A 21929-nucleotide genomic window follows, 5' to 3' on the forward strand; every position below is an offset into this window, starting at 1 on the left:
TTATTTAGTGTGTATAAACAAAAATATTGACACAAGTGAAGTCTAATCAGCTTCTTCCATTTTCTTCTTTTTTTTCAGATACGGTACTATCATCTCCACTAAGGCAATACTAGATAAAACAACAAACAAATGTAAAGGTAAGCCCACGACCAGGGCCGGTTACCCCAATCAATTAACGAACCATTCACCGGTTCTTTCTCTCTTTCTTTTTCGATCCAACGCACAAACGCCGACTGCATACGATGCCCCGCACCATTCCATTTTCTGTTTAGGTTACGGATTTGTTGACTTCGAATCACCGGCGTGTGCCGAGGGTGCAGTCAAAGGTCTCCAAGCGAAGGGCATTCAAGCTCAGATGGCCAAAGTGGGTATCTGGGTGCTACATAGGCCGGCCATTGTACGTTTGTTTGCATGCAAGTAATACTTACCCCTCACAACACCTCTCACCATCCGAATCTTCCTGTGCAACATAAATCCCTCTGTCCACCTCACCTGTTTCGGTTTATTTTCTTTTCTTTCTCTTCACTATCCACCTAATTTCGACTCCTACTGAAGTTATTTTTGTATTCATTTTTTTGGGTTCGATTTTTTGGAGGAATTGAAATAAAGCGAGTAGTTTTCCTTTTAGTTCAACTTTGCATATCATGATGTGCACACTTATGTTTTTCCATAAGTCTTCATCTCAGATTTGCAATATAAATAGTGAATTAAAAAGAAGCAATCTTTTATTCAATTCTTCCATCAGTTGACATATTGAAGTGGCTCAAAACAGTAATTCCGTAAAGTAATTCTTTGATTTTCAGTCGGATCTTTTTGTTTTATCTCTCACATAGTCTGGACTACAACAAAACTACTATCCCTACAAACAACGATTCATCATATTTACTTTTTTTGTGTGTGAAGTTCAGATTGCCATTCGAAAAATTTCTTTAGACTATCCAAAGGAATATTTGAGTCCTACAGCCTACAGCCTAGATTGCTATCCCATTGCAGGTTTAATTGTATCGCTTATCTTAAATGAATCTTCAAACACTCTGTGAAACCCCTTCTGGACTTTTGTTTGAGCTTATGGAAATAATTACATAATTATATCCTGCTAGAAGAAACAAATCTCGAGTACTTAACGAGCACACAAAAGAGTTTCCATAGCTCTTCACAGAAACCAAACCCGCACTAACCCTCCGCGGTAACTTTGGCGCATGGGATTGAGTGCAAGCGAGCACCCCTAGTGGTGCGGTACATGGTGTTAAATGAATTAAATATGAAAATATAAGATGATGGAAAAAAGTTGGAGCAGAATTGCAGGTGCTCTTTTCAACAAGCATACTCTCTGTGTGTCTTTTATTTTAATATCCGCACAAAAAGAGCAGTTTTCAACAACTCTGCTTTGTAGGATGCTCATGCCAGATGTTTGAGCACTACTCTACACATTATGGCGAGGTGTTGATATTAAAGTGTGTTTGCTTTAGTTTTCGTAATTGCAACTCTATTTAGGCAGCAGAATTTGACGAAAAAATATACCCTGCAAGTTTTCCCAACTATCAATCTAGAACGAAACCCTTATTGATTAATCTTACACCATTATGCTTGTGCTTACAACCTTTTACTCGTTTAAAAGGCGTAAGTTTACGCTAACGACATAAAATTTGCTTGTCACGTGAACTCCAAATCAACACAAATTTTATCTTTCAAACTTTTCCTGGAAAACAAACTCTTTACAAAATTAAAGCGGTACAACGTTAAAAATTTATTTTTTACAATAAAAATGTTTCGACTGTGTTCTGGTTTTCACATCACAAACTCAATTGGTATTTAAAAAAATCAACTGAATTTTCCTCCTTTACCATTCCCTTCTTTCTTCCTGAACCCAAATAAATTCCTTCTATTGCAACCAGTATCATTTCAGCCATGTGAAAACCAACAAAATCAACTATTTTCCGAACACTAACCCTGGTTTATTTCGGTTCAGAAAACTCGTTCAACTCAATTGCCTAACCATTGCACCTGAATAACAATCTATATCACTGACTAATCCAAAAAACTCACAATCACCACTCCGCAACTTGTTGATTCATAAATTACCCCAACCAACCAACAAAAAAAACGAATGCTGACCGCTGACCATAATTTACCCGAGACTTTTCAACTATTATTTAAGTAACAATCAAAGTTAAATTCGTCCGTCCGTATCTATTATAACCTTTTGCCTCTCCCAACTTTCTCCTTTCCTTCTCTATGAGGCTCCCGAAAAACCTTCAACCACCGCCCATTATCCCTTGAAATGAAGCTAGATTAAAATAGTCACTTAGATTCTAGAGCAGACCAATATTTATTCGTCCAACGTTTTCTATCGATAGAGTTTCCTTTTTAGTGAATCCTCGCGAACACCCAATGCTTCAACCAACTTATTTTTATATGGTATCCCTCCAAACATATAAACCCAAAGAGTGTGTCTCGTACTGTTCAGTTATCTTGTTGGTTTTACCTTGTTGCCTAGCGAGTTTAGTTTCATCCATCTAGCTTGGAGAGTTAGTTCCACATTTATCTAAACTACTATAACCTACATTATACATTTAGATAGCAAGCAAGTGAGAGTATTCACAGTTTAACGTTTCGGCCTACATAGAGTCTAGCTCAGAGTGTCATTTTTCTCTCCTATTAAAGTCCTAGAGCTTTGCATAATACATATATCGTAGAGTTTTTTGTTATTTTATTCAGTTAAATTAAATTTTAAAAAAGTTTTCTATGCGAAAAGCAATGCTTATATATTGAAAGTCACATCACAGTCTGTGGTCTTTTGTCAGCATGTCTTACAAGACAAGACAAAACGTACCCATGCTCATGTGCCGACTTTGTCCCTGGAGTCGAGCTCTCGAGCCTAGCGTCGTGGAATAATAATTGCATAAATTTTTAATCCAATCAAGAGGGAAAACTACAATCAACCAGAAAGTTTAATTGCATTTCTTGCACTCCATTATTATTATTATTATGAAGTCTAGCCTGTCGCAGACTGCAATGCACCATGTAGCAACGTATGCCATCTTTCAGGATTCGCAACCGCTTTCAAGCCCAATGGAAGCACTTTTGGCTCATCTGGTGTTGGTTCTATGAAAAGCACCGGAAAAGCCTGTCGAATATAGTTAATGTTTTATTGTTTTCTTTTTCTCGTTGCCGTTTTTCCGGCGCAGTTTTCAATCCGCACACAACAGTAGGACATTAATCCTGCAGCAATAGACCATCACAATGGAGACAGAGAGCTTTGCGTTCATGGCAGTTATGCTCCCAAAAGGGATACAATAAATCAGGCACTTTATAGGGCATAATCATTACATTTAATTCGTTTTGTAGGGCTCTTTCCGTTCCGATGCACAGTCGGTTAACTTTTATTGATTTTACAAGCAAACCATAACGAATGTGGTAATCAATTTCAACATGAATCGTCCCTTGTCGAAAAGGTGTGCACTATAAGAATAGAAATGGTTGCTTCGTTATCAAATGCTCAAAGCTGAAGTACAAAAGATCATTCAACTTTGAGAGTTGGTATCGACAAGTTCCTTTGTAAAAGGTTATTTCCAACTTGAGATAAAAAGGCTGAACGAAAACGCTCTCAACATTTCAAAGTAAAGCCATGAGACTCTTGCAATAGTAATATAGAAAATCTTTGCGAGTATCGAACATGAGAAAATGGGTATGCGAAAGAAACTATAACTCCTTAAATAGCTCCATGTAATAGAGACTGTAACGTAAGCATGTAAATCATTTTCTGCTTTTTTTATTCGAAGTACTTCGAAGAATTTTCCTTCACTCAAACCTCCGCTACCGGTACTGCATAAAACTTTACGACTGTGTAAATTTGTTTGTAAATAAACAGTTTATTGTTGTGACAAAGTTTAAGATTTATGTTCATTTTGTTATGGCTTTTCGTTTGTGAGCTTTTACTGTGATTCTTGGAACTGAGTTTTTTTCTGTTCATACCAGCATAGCCAAAGGTTTTAAACTTGCGACAACCCAGCTTATCTCGGGAACGTGATTGATGCTTAATTCACGGAATAAGGATGAATGAATAATTATGGTTCAACAGTATTGATATTCAAGAAGAATTCAATTTTGGATATTCAAGCAAAACTTAAATTACGCCGTTTACCGTTTTTGGATGATGTACGCCAAAACAGAAAATGAAATATGTGTTTTCATTCAAACAAAGTCCTTCGTTCGCCCTACGAACAGAACGCTTTACTGTTCTACTTTTCCTGGAAATTCCAAATCATGTAAACATAAAACCATCGTTAATTTGTGACAATTCACAGATTATGATAACTTTCAATTTCTATTTAAGGTGAACCGAGACATGGTCGCGATCACCTCAAATTTTGCAGGCTAATTACCTGCGTAAAACTTTGGTCGATTGTTTGCGTCACCTGCGCATAACTAGAGTATCAATTTGAGCCCTGTATATTTAGTAGAAACTGAGATTTTTACGTTCAAAATCGTAAAGTAGAAAAAAACCTCATCTAAAAATTAGAAAAATGAAGTATCACCAGTCATAGTTATCAACGTGGCGGAGTGTTGTCGTGTATCAAAATCATTTTTTTAAGTCGGGTACAGCATTTTTGTTCGATAGCAAACAATTTATTTACAAAATTTTAATGCCAAAAGTATTGACACAAACATTAGTATCTACTCTCAGTTTTCATATTAAACCTCGAAAAACTAACGATGAAATTGTTTTAAAACTTTTTGAAAATAATTTCATACTCTATAGATAGTTCTAATGACAGGCATAAGTCCAATTTGTGTGGTCCTCGTGGTTCTGTGGTTAGCGATGTCGGTCGGCTAGCTCTCCCACACGGTTGTGATATCGGGTTCGATTCCCGATCGAGTCGAGGATCTTTTCGAGCTGGAAATTTTCTCGACTCAGCACTGGGGCACGGTGTATCGTTGTACTTATCCTACACATGCAAAATGTGCCAAAAACGATAACGAATTCTCTCAACTAATCTAGTTGATCGAGACCGCTATTAGCCCCAAGGCCAAGCGTGCGATATAATAGCAGAAATATAAACACATTTGCTGCTTACACCACAGTTGAGAGGAACAAAAGTGGCGAATCACGTTAGTGAGCGTACGCAGAAGTACACTGCTTATATAAACTCGATAGCACTCGGAGAGCGAACATGCGTGACGGGTGTCTGGATTTTTTTTCCTCTGTTTCAGATGCAAAGCTAACAACGTAATCTATCTTCCTTTCTAGATGGTCCCTTCATTTGATATTTGCTAGACATACAGTAAAAGCACTGCAGTGAACTCTGTTGTATAGTATTGTGCATAATGTCCTTTCGTCTGAAAAAGCTCACATCACTTTGATATCTCTCTGGAGAGATATTTCAGATTCCACAGCGATGTTTTTTCGCGACACACGATTCGCTGCACTTTTCAAGTAAGTGCGTCGCTTTGCCCACCAGTATGAGTATGAGAGCAGTTGTTTTCGCAGTGAAAGATATTGTTCTACACGCTTGTGATTCTCTGAGAAGAAACGAAAACCCTAGCTTTTGTGCTGAAATTTTGTTATGCTATTGAACTTCAACTTTACAAATTGCATAATTTTTGTTTGCTGAATGATGAATTCAATCGACAAGTGAAATAATATTAGACTTTCAAATTGATTTACTAGTTCTGAATCATTTGACTATTTTTAGTTCGTATTTATTATATCAACCAAAGCTCTTGTTGGCCAAAATATAATTTAAAACCACCAAAAATAAACACAAGTGCCACTACCACAGTTTTCGCACACAATGCACATTTAGCTTATGCTTCAATGATAATGAAAAATGTACCAAAGTAAACATTTCTTTATTATTCGCAACAACCAACAAAATATTTGCTTCTGATACAATGCCGCTGATTATGTTTTGACGTAGAACTACGTATTTCAGGAAGTTCGGCTACATAGAGGTGTAAAATAAAAATCTTAAAAAAGGGAAAAATATGTAAAATTTTGAATGCGCATTGCTCGGTTAGTTTTCAACTGATTTCCTTCGTTCTTGCAGCAATCGATTGGAAAATCACCTATATACCTGCCCAATTGCAGAGAATTGTAATTTTATCCTTTGAACTATTGTACTATTGACAATTGTCAAGCCTTGTTAAAACGCAGATTCCGATCTCTGATTGGTCGTTTAATGCTTCCTTTCCCTAGCACGATCGACAGAATCATATACATAATAAATCGGAAATGCACTCTTTTGGCTATACAAGAGCCTGTCTCAGCACAAACCAATCACGTTACTAGTAGATAGGGACGGTCCCAATCAAGTGACAACGGGTAGCTGCAGTAACGGCACCGAATAGCTACGGCACTTGAAAAGCTTGATGCTGGCAATGTGTTTTCAGAAGAATGTCCTATTTTCACTGTCTGTAATAGTACAGAGATGCGATCAGCATCATATTCGATATAAATTTAATAACAAATTGTCCTCCAGAGGATTACGCTTCATTCAAGATGTTGGAACGCCTTCGCAAAGACGGTTGTAAATTCGGCTTCATTTCCATGTTTCAGTACGAAATGATTGTTTTTGCAGCACCACCCAACAGCAGCGTAAAAAAATGTTGCGTAACTGAGTGCGGCATCTTCTGTTCTATACGATGCTGAAACGTATGAGCAAGCCTTGAAAATTGTTCAGTTTTAGTTATGCAAAAAATGCAAATTAAAAATGACCGTATTAAAACACAGATTTCGATTAATCTGGTCGTTTAATGTTCGCTTTCCCTAACACGACAGAATATTATACCTAGTTAATCGGGAATGCACAATTTGGGCTATATAAGCTAGGGTGGCAATCATCGTATGGAAAAAAAGTGACAAAAAATTTCAAAAAGAAACCCTATACAAAATGTTCACCTGCTCGAAAAAACACCCTGTGTAAAATTTCAGCTTAATCGGACTTAAAATGGGATGGCGCAAAGCGATTGCAGTTTGGACTTTTTGAAAACCGAAAAATCACCCAAGGGGGGGGGGGGGTACGTGAAATTTCGGTTTTCGAAAAAATTTTGCCAAATGTCTTAAAAACGTCGAGAATTGATGTCATCAGAATTTTTTTTTTTGCAAAAGTGACTCTCTTTTTTTTAATTAATTTTTTTTTATTACAGGGTACATTTTTTAGAAGAACAAAGTTATTATTTACAACTTTTCCAGATACACTATGCCAATCAAACCAACCGTTTTGACTGTAAAAGTAATCTTAATTTCTCATAGAGTGCTCTATTGGAAATTAAAAATATGTCTCCAGTCGAAACGGTTTGTTTGATTGGCATAGTGTCTTCAGCAAAGTTGTAGATAATATTTTGTTCTTCCAAAAAAAAAATATGCCTTGAAAAAAAATGTTTTTTCAAAAAAAAATTTTTTTTCAAAAAAAAAATTTTTTTTGATTGCTTACTTTTTTTCTTGATTTCTAAATGATTGGACTGGTTTAATTGTTTTGGTAATCCTTTGTAGGTTTTATTAAAAAATCAGATTTTTAAAAAATTAGCTCTTTTGAAAAATAATTTTTAATTTTTCTTCTAACTTTTTTTTGAATAAATAATTTTTTTGGTGTAATTTTTTTGGAAAGACAGAACTATTATCTACAACTTTGTCGAAGACGTCACACCAATCAAACGAACCGAAGTGCTTTTTTTAACTTTTTACACATTTTTCACAATATTATGAACCACCCTATGCCGAATGAATGAACCACCCTAATGAAACATAATGTATTCGATGCTAGTTATAGTGTATATCATTATACAGGCTATTTCGAAAGACTAGTGGTCAATTTCAAAAGCTAATTTGTAAACATTTTGAACTCCGCCTTCCACAATTGATAAAAACGACTAAGAGTCGATTTTTGCAAAAAAAAATTTCTGATGATACCAATTCTCGACGTTTCATGCGTTTTTAAGTCATTTGGCATCAAAAAAAAAATTTCGCAAACTGAAATTTCACGTGATTTTTCGGTTTTCAAAAGGTCCAAACTTCAATCGCTTTGCGCCACCCCATTTTTTTTGGTGAACATTTTGTATAGGGTTTTTTTTAAATTCGAGATGACCATTATGGCTGGCACCCTAATATAAGCTCTGCTGCTCGAAACCATTTATTTTACCAAATAAGATGGTCCTAACTCAGTAGCAGCGAGTAGTAGGAGTAGCAGTGAATAGCAGTAGCGGCAGCGAAAAGCAGCAGCGGCAGCGGGTACCAGCAGCGGTAGCTGCTGCGTGTACTAGCAGCGGTAATGGTAGCAGCCATGATAGAAAAAAATAACAAGCTGCGTTGGTGCGGTAGCGGCAGTATCAGCGGTACATGCACCGACCCGCACTTCTTTCAATGAAAAACTCTTCAGAGGTTTGGCAAAACATAAACATTCTTGGGATGCTGGTAATCATAACCTGCCAGCCGTGTCTAGTTTTGAGTGTGAATCAGCCTCCCACATTGTTATCAGCGTGCCTCACTGAGATTTGGCAATATTATTTGAATCAAATGTTAACAAGATTTTGAAATATTTTGCTTTCGCAAGTTACAAGTAATGGAACAAACAACTTTATGTAGTTCTACTTCAATTTGCGGTCGTTGCATTGCATACAACCCTTCTGTTATTTTGAGAAGTTTAATGAGCAATATAAACTTCCTCCGCTTGGTCTGAAAGCTATTAAATGGGCTGAAAAATGTTGACCTACTAATGAAAAAACGACAATTTTAGACAAATACTGTAGGTAATATTTATTAGTTAATTAGAACCGTTAGGAGAATTAGATAAGAAGTATGGGGATTAGATTGCAATATAAGATTTATGAGTATTTTTTTGACTTGCGCATAGGATCAAGACATAATCTTCAATCTAGATCAAACGTTCTTACTGGTAGTATTTTTTTAGTGTTTTAGTGTGATTTATTGTTAGAATTAGATTGTTAAACATAAAATGACTTCACGTTTTAACCACATTCGTTAGTTTTGTCAATTATCTGAATTTTTATTTGATTTTCAGAATTTATGGTTGAAAACTACAGGTGGGAACATACAAAAAGACTTCCTAATTTAATACCTCGCAAGAGAATTGATATTTTTTTTATTGTTAGTATAAAATCTTGTCTTAGTTTTGCATGATATTAAAACTATCGTGTCTTCCGAACGTTCGGAAACCATTATCAAATTTTAATATCAAACGATATGGTTGTTATTTTCTGATTAATCAGGTCCTTCCCAAATTTAACTACTACAAAAATCGTGGCTGTCGAATACTTCGATATCTGCCGCTAGTCTGTTGAAATATTTAATCAACTTCCTATCCCGACTTTCGACACCCCGAGGGCACCCTCTTAAAACCCTACCGACACCAATCTGTATATATGTACATGTGTAACACTTCAACGTGAATGTTAACTCCAAGCGCACCTCTAATGACAGTAAACCGTTTAACCAACCGCAACCGAAAAGCTGTACAAACAAAAGCCTATACTAATTCTGTGCATCAGTTCGACTAACCGCCATTACTCCGAATTCAATTACGTACCGTTATTCAACTGCAAACTACACAAAATAGTATAACAAGACAACAAAAATGGAGCTACTCATCTATCGATATGATGCAATACCGTTTTATTTGCAAAAGCTGGACTTATCCTCCAGCAGCAGTAGATAGTTATCTTCATTTGTGTTGTGTTAAATTTGAAGATCCCTCTTTCCGATAGTCCATCGTAGTGAAAACAGTAGGGTCTAGACTTTGATCAAGTATTTACTCGTCTCTACAATATATCGTTTGTATAAAAAAAATATTTTAAAGTTTGCGTTAAGGGAGTTTAGGTAGTTTAGTCCGTTATCTCTATTATCTGTGTACATAGTACTCATACAGCTAGCCAGAGTTGAAGTTTCTCCATTTTTAACAGTATAGGATTAGCTAACGAATAGCAACTATATATTAACCAACAAAAATATCTAACTATTGCTAGTCAGTTCTAATTATCTAGCGTTAACCCCTCAGTTGAAAGCAGCAAGTAATGTATAATGTAAACCAACTATGTAAAAGTGTGTATTACTACCATCACTATATTACCACTACTAGTACAACTACTACCATTACAATCAAATAATAGTGCGCCGGCCAAACAAACCAATTTCATATATGTTAAGTAAGTTAAGTATAGGGCTAGCTCAGTCTCAGGTATCGCGGATAGAGTTCTATAGGATAATTCATTTACCGGGCCAAAATGCCAACCGACTTGCGTGTTATTCGTGTCATACATTCCCTGCCCTGTTTTGCAAACAACGCCAACTTCTACTAATTCTGTCCCCTAGAACAAACTCGCCCATTCCAAAATTTGCAACGCATTCGCAACACTCTTCACTCAATGTTTTTTCCGTTTACTTTACAAGTGTTTTTTGCTAAAAGGAGGTATAATACATCAATCAAAAGACTCAATTCCAAAGTTTCAGAGTGCTATTTCGAATTCTGCTTTGCTAGGAGAATCCATCTCTCCACCTCAATTCCAACGAGTCACTACAAACGATTTTCCCTATTGTCAACGTCGCTCGTGTCCTCCGAAAGAAGCATACATTCACTAAAAACAAAAAAAAACAAAAATCTGCTCGGTTAGGAAAACCCCTCCCACCTTAGAAACGCTAGCCGCTCGAGAAATTTGCAGCAGTTGTACTAACTTACTCTCATCTTTTTTCTCCTTTTTTTCTTTTTTTGTGACAAACAAATCGTTACAATTTTCCGTTGTGTTTTTGTGCGTGTGTGGTGCGATAATGTTTCTGAAACGACTAAAACCAAACTCCGAAATCGGCAATCGGGGCCATCAAGCAGCAACAAGAACAGGATCCTACCAATCTGTACATTGCAAATCTACCACTTAACTATAAGGAGACGGATGTAGAGAACTTACTATCCAAGTACGGCCATGTGATCTCAACCAGAATCCTACGTGACCAGAATGCACAGTCTAAGGGTAAGTGTACTGTACCGTTTTTTCTTTTTCCATCCTTTCATGTATGCTCAAGGAGGGAAGATTTTTCTTCCGAACAAAAAAATATGTTACATGTTTACTGGAAATTGGTTTACTGTGTGCACTCACTCCGGAATCATAAAAAAGGTTGTTTAGCAATTATCTCATTAGTTAAAGATTCTGAGGTAGCTATGAAAGCTGAATTCCAACCTGTTTTTATTTTTTTTTAAGTTAGTAGGATGTCCTTTACACGAACAGTTGGCTGCGAAATTCCAACTCCAATTCGTTTGATTTTTTGACGCTACCGAACATATCAATGACACTTGCGATTTTCGATAATCATTTTCTCAAAATTATAAATTTTGTTCACCTTCGAATAACGCTGGTTTCGTTGCACTAAAGGTAGCAAATAATGCACGCACTTATAACACACGTACCGGCATTAACGATCAATAAAAGCGGGAGAAATATTAAAAGAAAATTCTGCTTTAAACAACTTTTCCCCGGCTGCTACCAGTATCAAAAAAAAACTTTTTTGTTGACAAATTCGTGATAGCCTCTCTTTATTCGAATTCATGACATCTCAGACCATTGTTTAACGTTAATTGAATCGCCGAAAACTTATATTCTATTTTCAAAACAGACCACATAATAAATCAAATAAATAAAATTATCAATTCAAGAGCTCAAAAATATTTTTCTTTTGTTCTCACCCAGCAAACCAGATGGTTGTAACGACTAGTCTGCCATAACAAGATAGAACATGCTGCCCATGCAAGCGTACATGCATCTTATACATCTACAGAAATGTTATCATTATAGTATTAATCTGCGTGGGAGAATGCGAATTTGATGGTGTCAGAATTTCACACATATGTTGAACGACGGTTTTATTTCAATTTATCTGAGTAGAAGTAGATGAAACTAGTGTAGTTTCACAAGCTTTTTTTAATAGGGGTGGAATATTTTTAATTGTTTAATTATTTACTAATATTTATTCAGAACATATATTGTGTGTTCTACGTTGACATATCAACACTATTTAAAAAAAATATATATATATATATATATATATATATATATATATATATATATATATATATATATATATATATATATATATATATATATATATATATATATATATTTCTAATTTTATTATATTTACCCTAGAAAGAAAATCATATTTTGGTATGCGTAAAAGGATAATCATGCGTCAAAATGACTCCCGACTTTTAAAAAACTCAAAATGCAAGTTTTTCTTCATAAATTATCGATAAACGGTCATTACAGTGTTAACACATCTATGAATAACAAACACCTAATGCTGGTGTTTAAATATTTCTTCAATGGTCAAAAAAGACCGAAAAAAACCGACGGTTAGAAAAAATGGGCAATGTTGCTTCAAGCGAGGAGTCAAAGTGACGCAGACTATCTTTCCAGGGTTTATAGATTTCATCTGTTTTCGCAGTTAAGTGCATATTGTAGGAAAATTCACTTGTCAAACAAGTGTTGGTGGCTATAACCAGCTCCGAAGTGCGTAAAATCTTCACAGATTTAAATGGAGTTTTCCCGTAATCAAACTTCTTCTACGAACCCGGTAAGCAATTATTTTGCTGCCTTTTGACGCACTTACTTTGCACTCAAAATATTTTTCACGTTATAATTACCGGAAAAGTTATGTGAACATTTTCCACTGTCATTTTCATGTAGATTTTACGTGATTGTCATTTTAGTTAATCATGAACTGGTGAGATGATTTATCCTGTGAATCTTATTCAGTAGACATATGCATTTCATGCGAGTTTCACGTAGAATTTAACTACCAGTTAAGTGAAAAGCATTTGATTGTCTGATAGGTTCTACGTTTTATACAACGTATAATTTTCAATTGTGGTTTCCCAAATTCTTGAGAAACTAGGAATAGTTCTCAGGAATTATCCAAATATGTTGCTTTATAAGTCGCACCGGCATACAAAGTCGTCAATTCGTAAATGAATTAAACGACATACAATATGGCAAAATGATATTGCGACATTCGCTGGCGATAATCACTGGTAGCTGCAACTTTTTATGTTCAGGAAATTACTCGCAATTTGAACTGAATCTGTGTGAAATCTCGATGCCGGATTCTTATGGTTTTTCTGAAGCTCACTTATTGGAAAGTCATCGAGGAATTCCTTTCATGTTCAAAAACAACATCAGACAACAGCTTCGCCATTTTGATTTCTGTGTTTTTCGCACGGAGAGTTCACGCGGCACTTCTTTCTGTTTGACGTTGTCAAGTTGACGTAGATGCTATGTGATAAAACATAGTATGCATGTTATTTTCACGTATATGTTATGTTTGTCACATAAATCATGCAAAATGACATAAAATAAATAAGTACTGGAAATTTCACGTAACAATAACGTGAAAAATATTTTGAGTGTGGTATGGGCACCAAAATACCTATGATACAGTCGTCGTTCGATAACTGCAACACTTGACACATGCCAAAATTAAGAGGGCGTCCGTCACTACCATTTTTGTTTTCAATGATGTCTAAATGTATTTTTTTTAATGGAATAGTGGCAAGAAATAGCAGAAAACTAAAACAGGCCAGCTTTTCGATCGCTGTTTACGCGGTTTTTTACGCGGGTTTTTTTACGCGGATTCCGGAATTGACGCGTTTTTTTACGCGGATTCCAGAATTTACGCGTTTTTTTTTTTCACGCGGATTCCGGAATTTCCCCGTTTTTTTTCCGCGGATTCCGGAATTCACGCAGTATTTTTTTTTACGCGGATTTCAGTTTCCCTTCACTCGGAATGCAGAATTAATGCTGGTTTTTTTTTACGCGGATTCCGGAATTTACGCGTTTTTTTTACGCGGGTTCTGGAATTTACGCGGTTTTTTCACGCGGATTCCGGAATTTAGGCGGTTTTTTTACGCGGCATGTATCCCCGCGTAAAAAGCGACTTTGGTGTATTGCGTTTTAATAACTACTTTACATAACCAATACGTAGGCGAAGATAAAGCTCATCACTACAATAGACCATTTTACGAGACGTTTCTGAACTCAAATCATGAATGAAATATTGACAGAAACCTCGGAACCGCTGACATAACACAAGTAAAAGCAACGTCAATGTCAGCAGGATCCGTGACACCTGTCATTTCGTTAAATGGTCTATTTAACGCTAGGTCACAAAATTGGCGATTAAACGCAAAACTAAAAACGACCGTGCGGCTTCTGGATTTGAACTTCAGAACTAGAAAAATGATAGATTTAATTCTTAGCCAAGGCTGATATACACAGGAGACTGTTTTTTCGTGCGATATTTGCGTAAAATTGATGTTATTGGCGTCAAAAAAAATACAGCTGGTTAGAAACTTTCAGTAGCATCTAGTAGACTGCTTACTGTCAAAAAATACATATTATATTGCAGTTATATGAGATCCGGTTTAGTTTCTAGTTTAAGGTTATGTTTTTACAGGAGTTGGCTGGTACATAGCGTGTTTGAATTGCATTTTCTTTGTTTAAATCTACCGTTCAGTGAAAAAAATCTTAATTTTTAGCGTTTCCCGCTACGTGAACTCCTGATAACTCACTGCAAACAGAATCTTGATAGGTTAAAATGCTGCCTTCAAATTACCATCATCATTTTTACTGCAGCGCCAGCTGTCAGTCGAACAGTCATTTTAATCACCCATATTGCTGAGTAGTGAAAGCTAGCCAAACAATGCATAAGTGATTTTTTTTCTCTTATAATAATTACGGAAAGTGAACCACACAACATGTTGACTTTGCTTCATTGATTAATAGTGAAGATCTATAATCTCCCATCTAGAATGAAGAGACAACAAATAAACGAACAATGTCAAATATGACTTTGACATCAGATTTGACGGATTGCGGTCCGATAACTGCAAAGTTGTTGCAGTTATCGGTCTTGCAGTGTAATTAATTATGTTTTTGATGCGTTAGGAGAAACTTCTATTTCTGCAAGTTACGGAATGCTTGTATTGTCTTAAAACAAAGATTTCTCCAATTTCAGTGGTGAATCAAAAAGATCTAAAGCAAAAATATTATATGAGATTGGGCCCAAGATATTTCCTTGAAGTACACTTGCTTTAACAATCTATTAGATTCACCTTCTGAAATTTCACTAGTATTATGCTTCACAATATAATATTTTCCTACTCTCTATCTTATTAGGAAAATTAAAAATAAGGTTGCGAAAGGTTAAACAGAGTTTCTAAATTTAATTGTAAAAGTTCCTTTTCTGTTCTCTTTTAGTGAACCCATTTGTATTCTGGTCAAAATTTGATTCAGTTCGTCAGTAGCAAAGGGAGAAAGAAGCTTGTGAAACTATACTCGTTCCTTCTAGTTTCATTACTATGAACCGCAAGTAAACTCAGCGGTTCAAAGTATAAGTTAGTGATGGGAAACTTATCGATACTTATCGATAATATCGATAAATCTTGGACACCGATATTATCGTTAATTTTTTGACGTTAACGATAATTATCGATATTATAAGGGTGAGCACAAGTCACCAGGCTGGTTACTGGAGGAGACCCAAAAGAAGAAGACCTCACCTACCCTACCCCAGGAGTTACTTTTGCCGCTAGGTATTTGTTGGTTGCTGCTATTCGACAAGATTTAGCATTGTTGGGGGTGGTGTAAAGGTTCGCCCCGGGTGTCACTGAGTTTCTGAGAAATAATGGTAACTAAAAAGGTATTTATAATTTTTAGTTTCCCAAGAACAGATGAATTCGACAGCTTAGTACTGGAGAACTTTAAAAAAATATCCAAACTTTTTGCAACATCTCATAAAAAGCAATGATACGAAATTGTAATAAAATGCATTTTCTTTGGCTTGCCAACTCTCATAATATGATAGACATTCATAGCGGCAGTCTATTAGTATGCATGTTATTTTCACGTATATGTTATGTTTGTCACATAAATCATGCAAAATGACAGAAAATGAATAAGTACTGGAAATTTCACGTAACAATAACGTGAAAAATATTTTGAGTGTGGTATGGGCACCAAAATACCTATGATACAGTGGTCGTTCGATAACTGCAACACTTGACACATGCCAAAATTAAGAGGGCGTCCGTCACTACCATTTTTGTTTTCAATGATGTCTAAATGTATTTTTTTAAATGGAATAGTGGCAAGAAATAGCAGAAAACTAAAACAGGCCAGCTTTTCGATCGCTGTTTACGCGGTTTTTTACGCGGGTTTTTTTACGCGGATTCCGGAATTGACGCGTTTTTTTACGCGGATTCCAGAATTTACGCGTTTTTTTTCACGCGGATTCCGGAATTTCCCCGTTTTTTTTCCGCGGATTCCGGAATTCACGCAGTATTTTTTTTACGCGGATTTCAGTTTCCCTTCACTCGGAATGCAGAATTAATGCTGGTTTTTTTTTACGCGGATTCCGGAATTTACGCGTTTTTTTTACGCGGGTTCTGGAATTTACGCGGTTTTTTCACGCGGATTCCGGAATTTAGGCGGTTTTTTTACGCGGCATGTATCCCCGCGTAAAAAGCGACTTTGGTGTATTGCGTTTTAATAACTACTTTACATAACCAATACGTAGGCGAAGATAAAGTTCATCACTACAATAGACCATTTTACGAGACGTTTCTGAACTCAAATCATGAATGAAATATTGACAGAAACCTCGGAACCGCTGACATAACACAAGTAAAAGCAACGTCAATGTCAGCAGGATCCGTGACACCTGTCATTTCGTTAAATGGTCTATTTAACGCTAGGTCACAAAATTGGCGATTAAACGCAAAACTAAAAACGACCGTGCGGCTTCTGGATTTGAACTTCAGAACTAGGAAAATGATAGATTTAATTCTTAGCCAAGGCTGATATACACAGGAGACTGTTTTTTCGTGCGATATTTGCGTAAAATTGATGTTATTGGCGTCAAAAAAAATACAGCTGGTTAGAAACTTTCAGTAGCATCTAGTAGACTGCTTACTGTCAAAAAATACATATTATATTGCAGTTATATGAGATCCGGTTTAGTTTCTAGTTTAAGGTTATGTTTTTACAGGAGTTGGCAGGTACATAGCGTGTTTGAATTGCATTTTCTTTGTTTAAATCTACCGTTTAGTGAAAAAAATCTTAATTTTTAGCGTTTCCCGCTACGTAAACTCCTGATAACTCACTGCAAACAGAATCTTGATAGGTTAAAATGCTGCCTTCAAATTACCATCATCATTTTTACTGCAGCGCCAGCTGTCAGTCGAACAGTCATTTTAATCACCCATATTGCTGAGTAGTGAAAGCTAGCCAAACAATGCATAAGTGATTTTTTTTCTCTTATAATAATTACGGAAAGTGAACCACACAACATGTTGACTTTGCTTCATTGATTAATAGTGAAGATCTATAATCTCCCATCTAGAATGAAGAGACAACAAATAAACGAACAATGTCAAATATGACTTTGACATCAGATTTGACGGATTGCGGTCCGATAACTGCAAAGTTGTTGCAGTTATCGGTCTTGCAGTGTATTTAATTATGTTTTTGATGCGTTAGGAGAAACTTCTATTTCTGCAAGTTACGGAATGCTTGTATTGTCTTAAAACAAAGATTTCTCCAATTTCAGTGGTGAATCAAAAAGATCTAAAGCAAAAATATTATATGAGATTAGGCCCAAGATATTTCCTTGAAGTACACTTGCTTTAACAATCTATTAGATTCACCTTCTGAAATTTCACTAGTATTATGCTTCACAATATAATATTTTCCTACTCTCTATCTTATTAGGAAAATTAAAAATAAGGTTGCGAAAGGTTAAACAGAGTTTCTAAATTTAATTGTAAAAGTTCCTTTTCTGTTCTTTTTTAGTGAACCCATTTGTATTCTGGTCAAAATTTGATTCAGTTCGTCAGTAGCAAAGGGAGAAAGAAGCTTGTGAAACTATACTCGTTCCTTCTAGTTTCATTACTATGAACCGCAAGTAAACTCAGCGGTTCAAAGTATAAGTTAGTGATGGGAAACTTATCGATACTTATCGATAATATCGATAAATGCTGGACACCGATATTATCGTTAATTTTTTGACGTTAACGATAATTATCGATATTATAAGGGTGAGCACAAGTCACCAGGCTGGTTACTGGAGGAGACCCAAAAGAAGAAGACCTCACCTACCCTACCCCAGGAGTTACTTTTGCCGCTAGGTATTTGTTGGTTGCTGCTATTCGACAAGATTTAGCATTGTTGGGGGTGGTGTGAAGGTTCGCCCCGGGTGTCACTGTGTTTCTGAGAAATAATGGTAACTAAAAAGGTATTTATAATTTTTAGTTTCCCAAGAACAGATGAATTCGACAGCTTAGTACTGGAGAACTTTAAAAAAATATCCAAACTTTTTGCAACATCTCATAAAAAGCAATGATACGAAATTGTAATAAAATGCATTTTCTTTGGCTTGCCAACTCTCATAATATGATAGACATTCATAGCGGCAGTCTATTGGTAATTCTCTGGTAATTGTTTAGTTTATCTTGGAACTGTTTAAGTTTAAAGTATCTGTTAAAATACAAAATAATTGAGATAAATTAAATTCTCTCGAATTTTAAATGGTCAGAACTTCGGATTGAAACTACTCCGTAGAAAGCACTCCCGCCGTAAAACCCGAAGACTTTCCAAAACAAACTGTTTAACTCGTTCGGTTGTTTGAATTTTCATTCGCAGTGTCGTAAGATTTGTCATTCAAGGCCTTAACACAATGGATACGTTGCGGCTGCGTTTGCGGCAATTTGACAGATAGCCCATACATTTACTGTCACATTGACGTCAACGCAACGCAATCGCATCTATTTGTCAAATAACGTTTGCGGTAAAAAAATGGACAAAAATTGCCGATTTTTCATGGGTTTACCTTTAATCGCACTGACGAAACTACTCATGCATCATCAATCATTGTAACCCATGAGTTAGCAAAAAAAAATTGACAGCTCTATCAGTCAAACTCTAACTGTGAGGGCGAAAAAAGTGAAGCTACTCCGTTCAGAAGTGTGCGCGTTCAAAGAACGGTACCCCGCCGCGTCAAAAACGGACATCGTGCGGCACTTTGTGGACGCCGGGTAAGCCGGTTCTGGCATCTACAACATCTTGACTCTATTGGACAACGATCAGAGCATCGAAAGAAAGCCCGGTTCCGAACGGCCAACGACCCTGAGCGACAAGAAGCTTCAAAGGATGCTGAAGAGGAAGACCGAGGAAAAGTGGCTAAATCGCTGCGCGCACTTGGCCGAGAGGTTCGTGCATGCTCTAAAACAGTGAAAAAGTATCAGGAGAACATGGACATACATGCAGGAAGCGGCAGTCCCGTCCACTGGTCTCGGAGCTGCAGGCAATGACGCAGCGACAGCGGTTGAATAAGATGGTCAAGTCGATTTTCCCGGCGAATCGCGACGTGGCAGTGGTATTGGACGACTAGACCTATCTTACCCTGGATGGCAATGACTAGCAGGGCTCTTTGTATTTTACCTCCCCACGAAGGAAGTGAGCACCGAGGTAAAGTTTATTTCACAGACCAAGTTCCCCAAGAAGGTGCGGCTGTGGCTGACAATCAGCGAGAAAGGGATGTCAAAGTTGCTCTTCTTTCGCTCCGGGCTGGCCGTGAACTGGGAAATTTATAGTACGAAGTGCCTGACAGGAGTTGCGTCGTTCATCAAGAAATACCATAAGCGCGAAGACACGGTGTTCTGGCCGGTTTGACGTCGGCCAACTACTCGAAGCGATCGTTGGAGGAGATGGCGTGGCTGAATATCGATGTGGTACCGAAGTCGGCGAATCCGCCCAATGTCCCTCACCTGCTTCCCATCGAGAATTTTTGGGCAAACTTGGAGCGCAAGATCTACTCCAACAATTTTGTCGCGAAAACGGAGGAAGAATTATTAAAAAAAAACGAATAAAGAGCTTAAAAACATGGCTACACGCATGTTTTCGTCCGCCATGGCGAATGTTCCTTCCTTCCATGGGAAATTTATCCAACTCAATTATCTGTCATAGTTTTTTTTTCATCACCATCTGAAATACTTTTTTTCTCACCATCTGAAAAAAAATTTTTTTTACCGCAAACGTTTGCTCAAATTATCGATACTTATCGATAATATCGATAAAAGCCCCGGAATTATCGATTGTTATCGATGTCTGTTTTGGGCGATATTTCCCATCACTAGTATAAGTAGAGTCCTGAATTAGGGGTCATTCATATTCCACGTGGCCAGTTTTGAGGAGGAGGGTCTGTGTAATGTCCACGGTCCATGCAAAATTCTAGAATTTGTTTGGTCAGTTGTCAACGGAGGAGGAGGAGGGGAGGTGATTCAAATCGTTATAAATCTGCCCTGGAATGTGGATGGCCCTTGATGTCATTTCTGTAGATGTGTTTAATGCGCCTTCGTATTTGGGTTTGATACATGTTGTCGTTTACTATGCAAGAACGAAAAAGATAGAAAAATATTTCCACAGTTCTACGATTTTTTTTTACTCTCCAAATACTAATTTTATTAGCCCAAAGCTGCCCAAAACATGACGTCAAAATTGTCATCGGAGATCTCAACGCTCAAGTCGACCAGGAGGAGGAATTTAGACCAGTTCTTGGAAAGTTAGATTTTGTAGCGTCACTAGCGGCGGAGTTCTGTACTAAAACTTGTTGTCCTTCTCTGTATTTGGAAATTGACGAACAAGCAAAAGGATTCTGAGCTCTAGTACCCCTGTGCAGTGCTTTCTTATTTACCGCAAAATTTGGTTGAAATTTGACTTTGATTACTGTATCTATTCGTTTTATAGGAATATACAAATAGCAACATTACTTTTGGTAATTTAATAAACATTAGAAAATGGTTCCACATGTCATGAACTCTAATAAATAAAAGATACGACACATTTTGCGTTTTGAGTTCGTAAGTGAAATAAAGGCAGTAGAGCTAGGCAAACTTAATCCGGCCCAAAATACATATTACCATGCGAAGCCTTTAGATACTCTATACACTATAAAAAAATACTGATAATGACGATGATGATGAAGTGTCAACAGTTGAAAAGTCGTACAATTTCTCTGGTTTTGTCAAAGAGAAAATTAATGTTATAGAAATTGCTTCAAAATACACGAAAAATCATTCAACAAACAATAATTCGGAAATCCTACATATGCCTCTGAATTGGTCGAAATCGTAACTGAATGCTTCAGTTCATATTTGAAACTTAATAATTATATAGAATAATTCACGCATAGTTTTACATGTTCCCACAGACATTCAAAAGTAACATTGTCCTTCTGATAACTATTCCAGGGGTCGGTTTCGCCAGGATGGAATCACGAGAGAAGTGCGAGCAAATTATTCAGATCTTCAACGGAACCCAGCTGCAGGGCGCCAAAGAACCATTGTTGGTTAAGTTTGCGGATGGTGGTTCGAAGAAGAAGAACCCCTTCAAGAGCCCCGATCCCAATGCGAGAGCCTGGCGCGACAGTGCCGAAGGCATCCCAGTGACGTACGATCCAAACATGCAGCAGAACGGAATCGGAGTGAACGTAGGAGCCCATATTGGCATGCCATACGGCCGATTTGGTACACCACAGATGGGGGGCTATCCCGTGCCCGGATCCCAGTGGGTCCCGAGCTACATGATGACGCAGCCCATTGCGCAGGTCGAAGACCAGGTGAGTTCGGTTGCCTTTTGGTGGATCCTATGTTCCAAATAATTGGTTTTTACCCCATGTTTCTCACAGCAGTACGTGCAAATGCAGGCGCCTCATCTAAGTGTGGGCACTCCTTACAAAACAGACTCGGTTGCCTCAGTGCAGCCTCGTGGCGTTTCGATGATAATGTCAAGCGAAAATCCAGCAGCTGGTGTCCCATACGGTATGATGCCACAGCTTACTACACTTCAGATTGGATCATCGGTAAGTCACCGAA

At 37.0% G+C, this 21929-nt stretch overlaps 1 protein-coding gene across 3 annotated transcripts in view; it reads left to right on the forward strand.

The window, feature by feature from the left end:
* The window catches only part of LOC129723962 (protein alan shepard), a 425406-nt gene that overhangs the window by 396538 nt on the left and 6939 nt on the right, over nt 1-21929 (forward strand). Inside the window, exons 7-11 of one of the 3 annotated variants that reach the window (XM_055678477.1) lie at nt 79-137; nt 273-397; nt 10836-10980; nt 21306-21673; nt 21746-21916. In XM_055678477.1, the coding sequence (XP_055534452.1) occupies nt 79-137; nt 273-397; nt 10836-10980; nt 21306-21673; nt 21746-21916 (868 nt within the window). Of the gene's footprint in view, nt 1-78; nt 138-272; nt 398-10835; nt 10981-21305; nt 21674-21742; nt 21917-21929 lie in introns of all 3 variants that reach the window. The other 2 variants (XM_055678476.1, XM_055678478.1) reach the window with 2 other exon arrangements.

The sequence above is a fragment of the Wyeomyia smithii genome, chromosome 2 (genome assembly GCF_029784165.1).
Source record: "Wyeomyia smithii strain HCP4-BCI-WySm-NY-G18 chromosome 2, ASM2978416v1, whole genome shotgun sequence".
Classification (NCBI taxonomy): Eukaryota; Metazoa; Arthropoda; class Insecta; order Diptera; family Culicidae; genus Wyeomyia; species Wyeomyia smithii.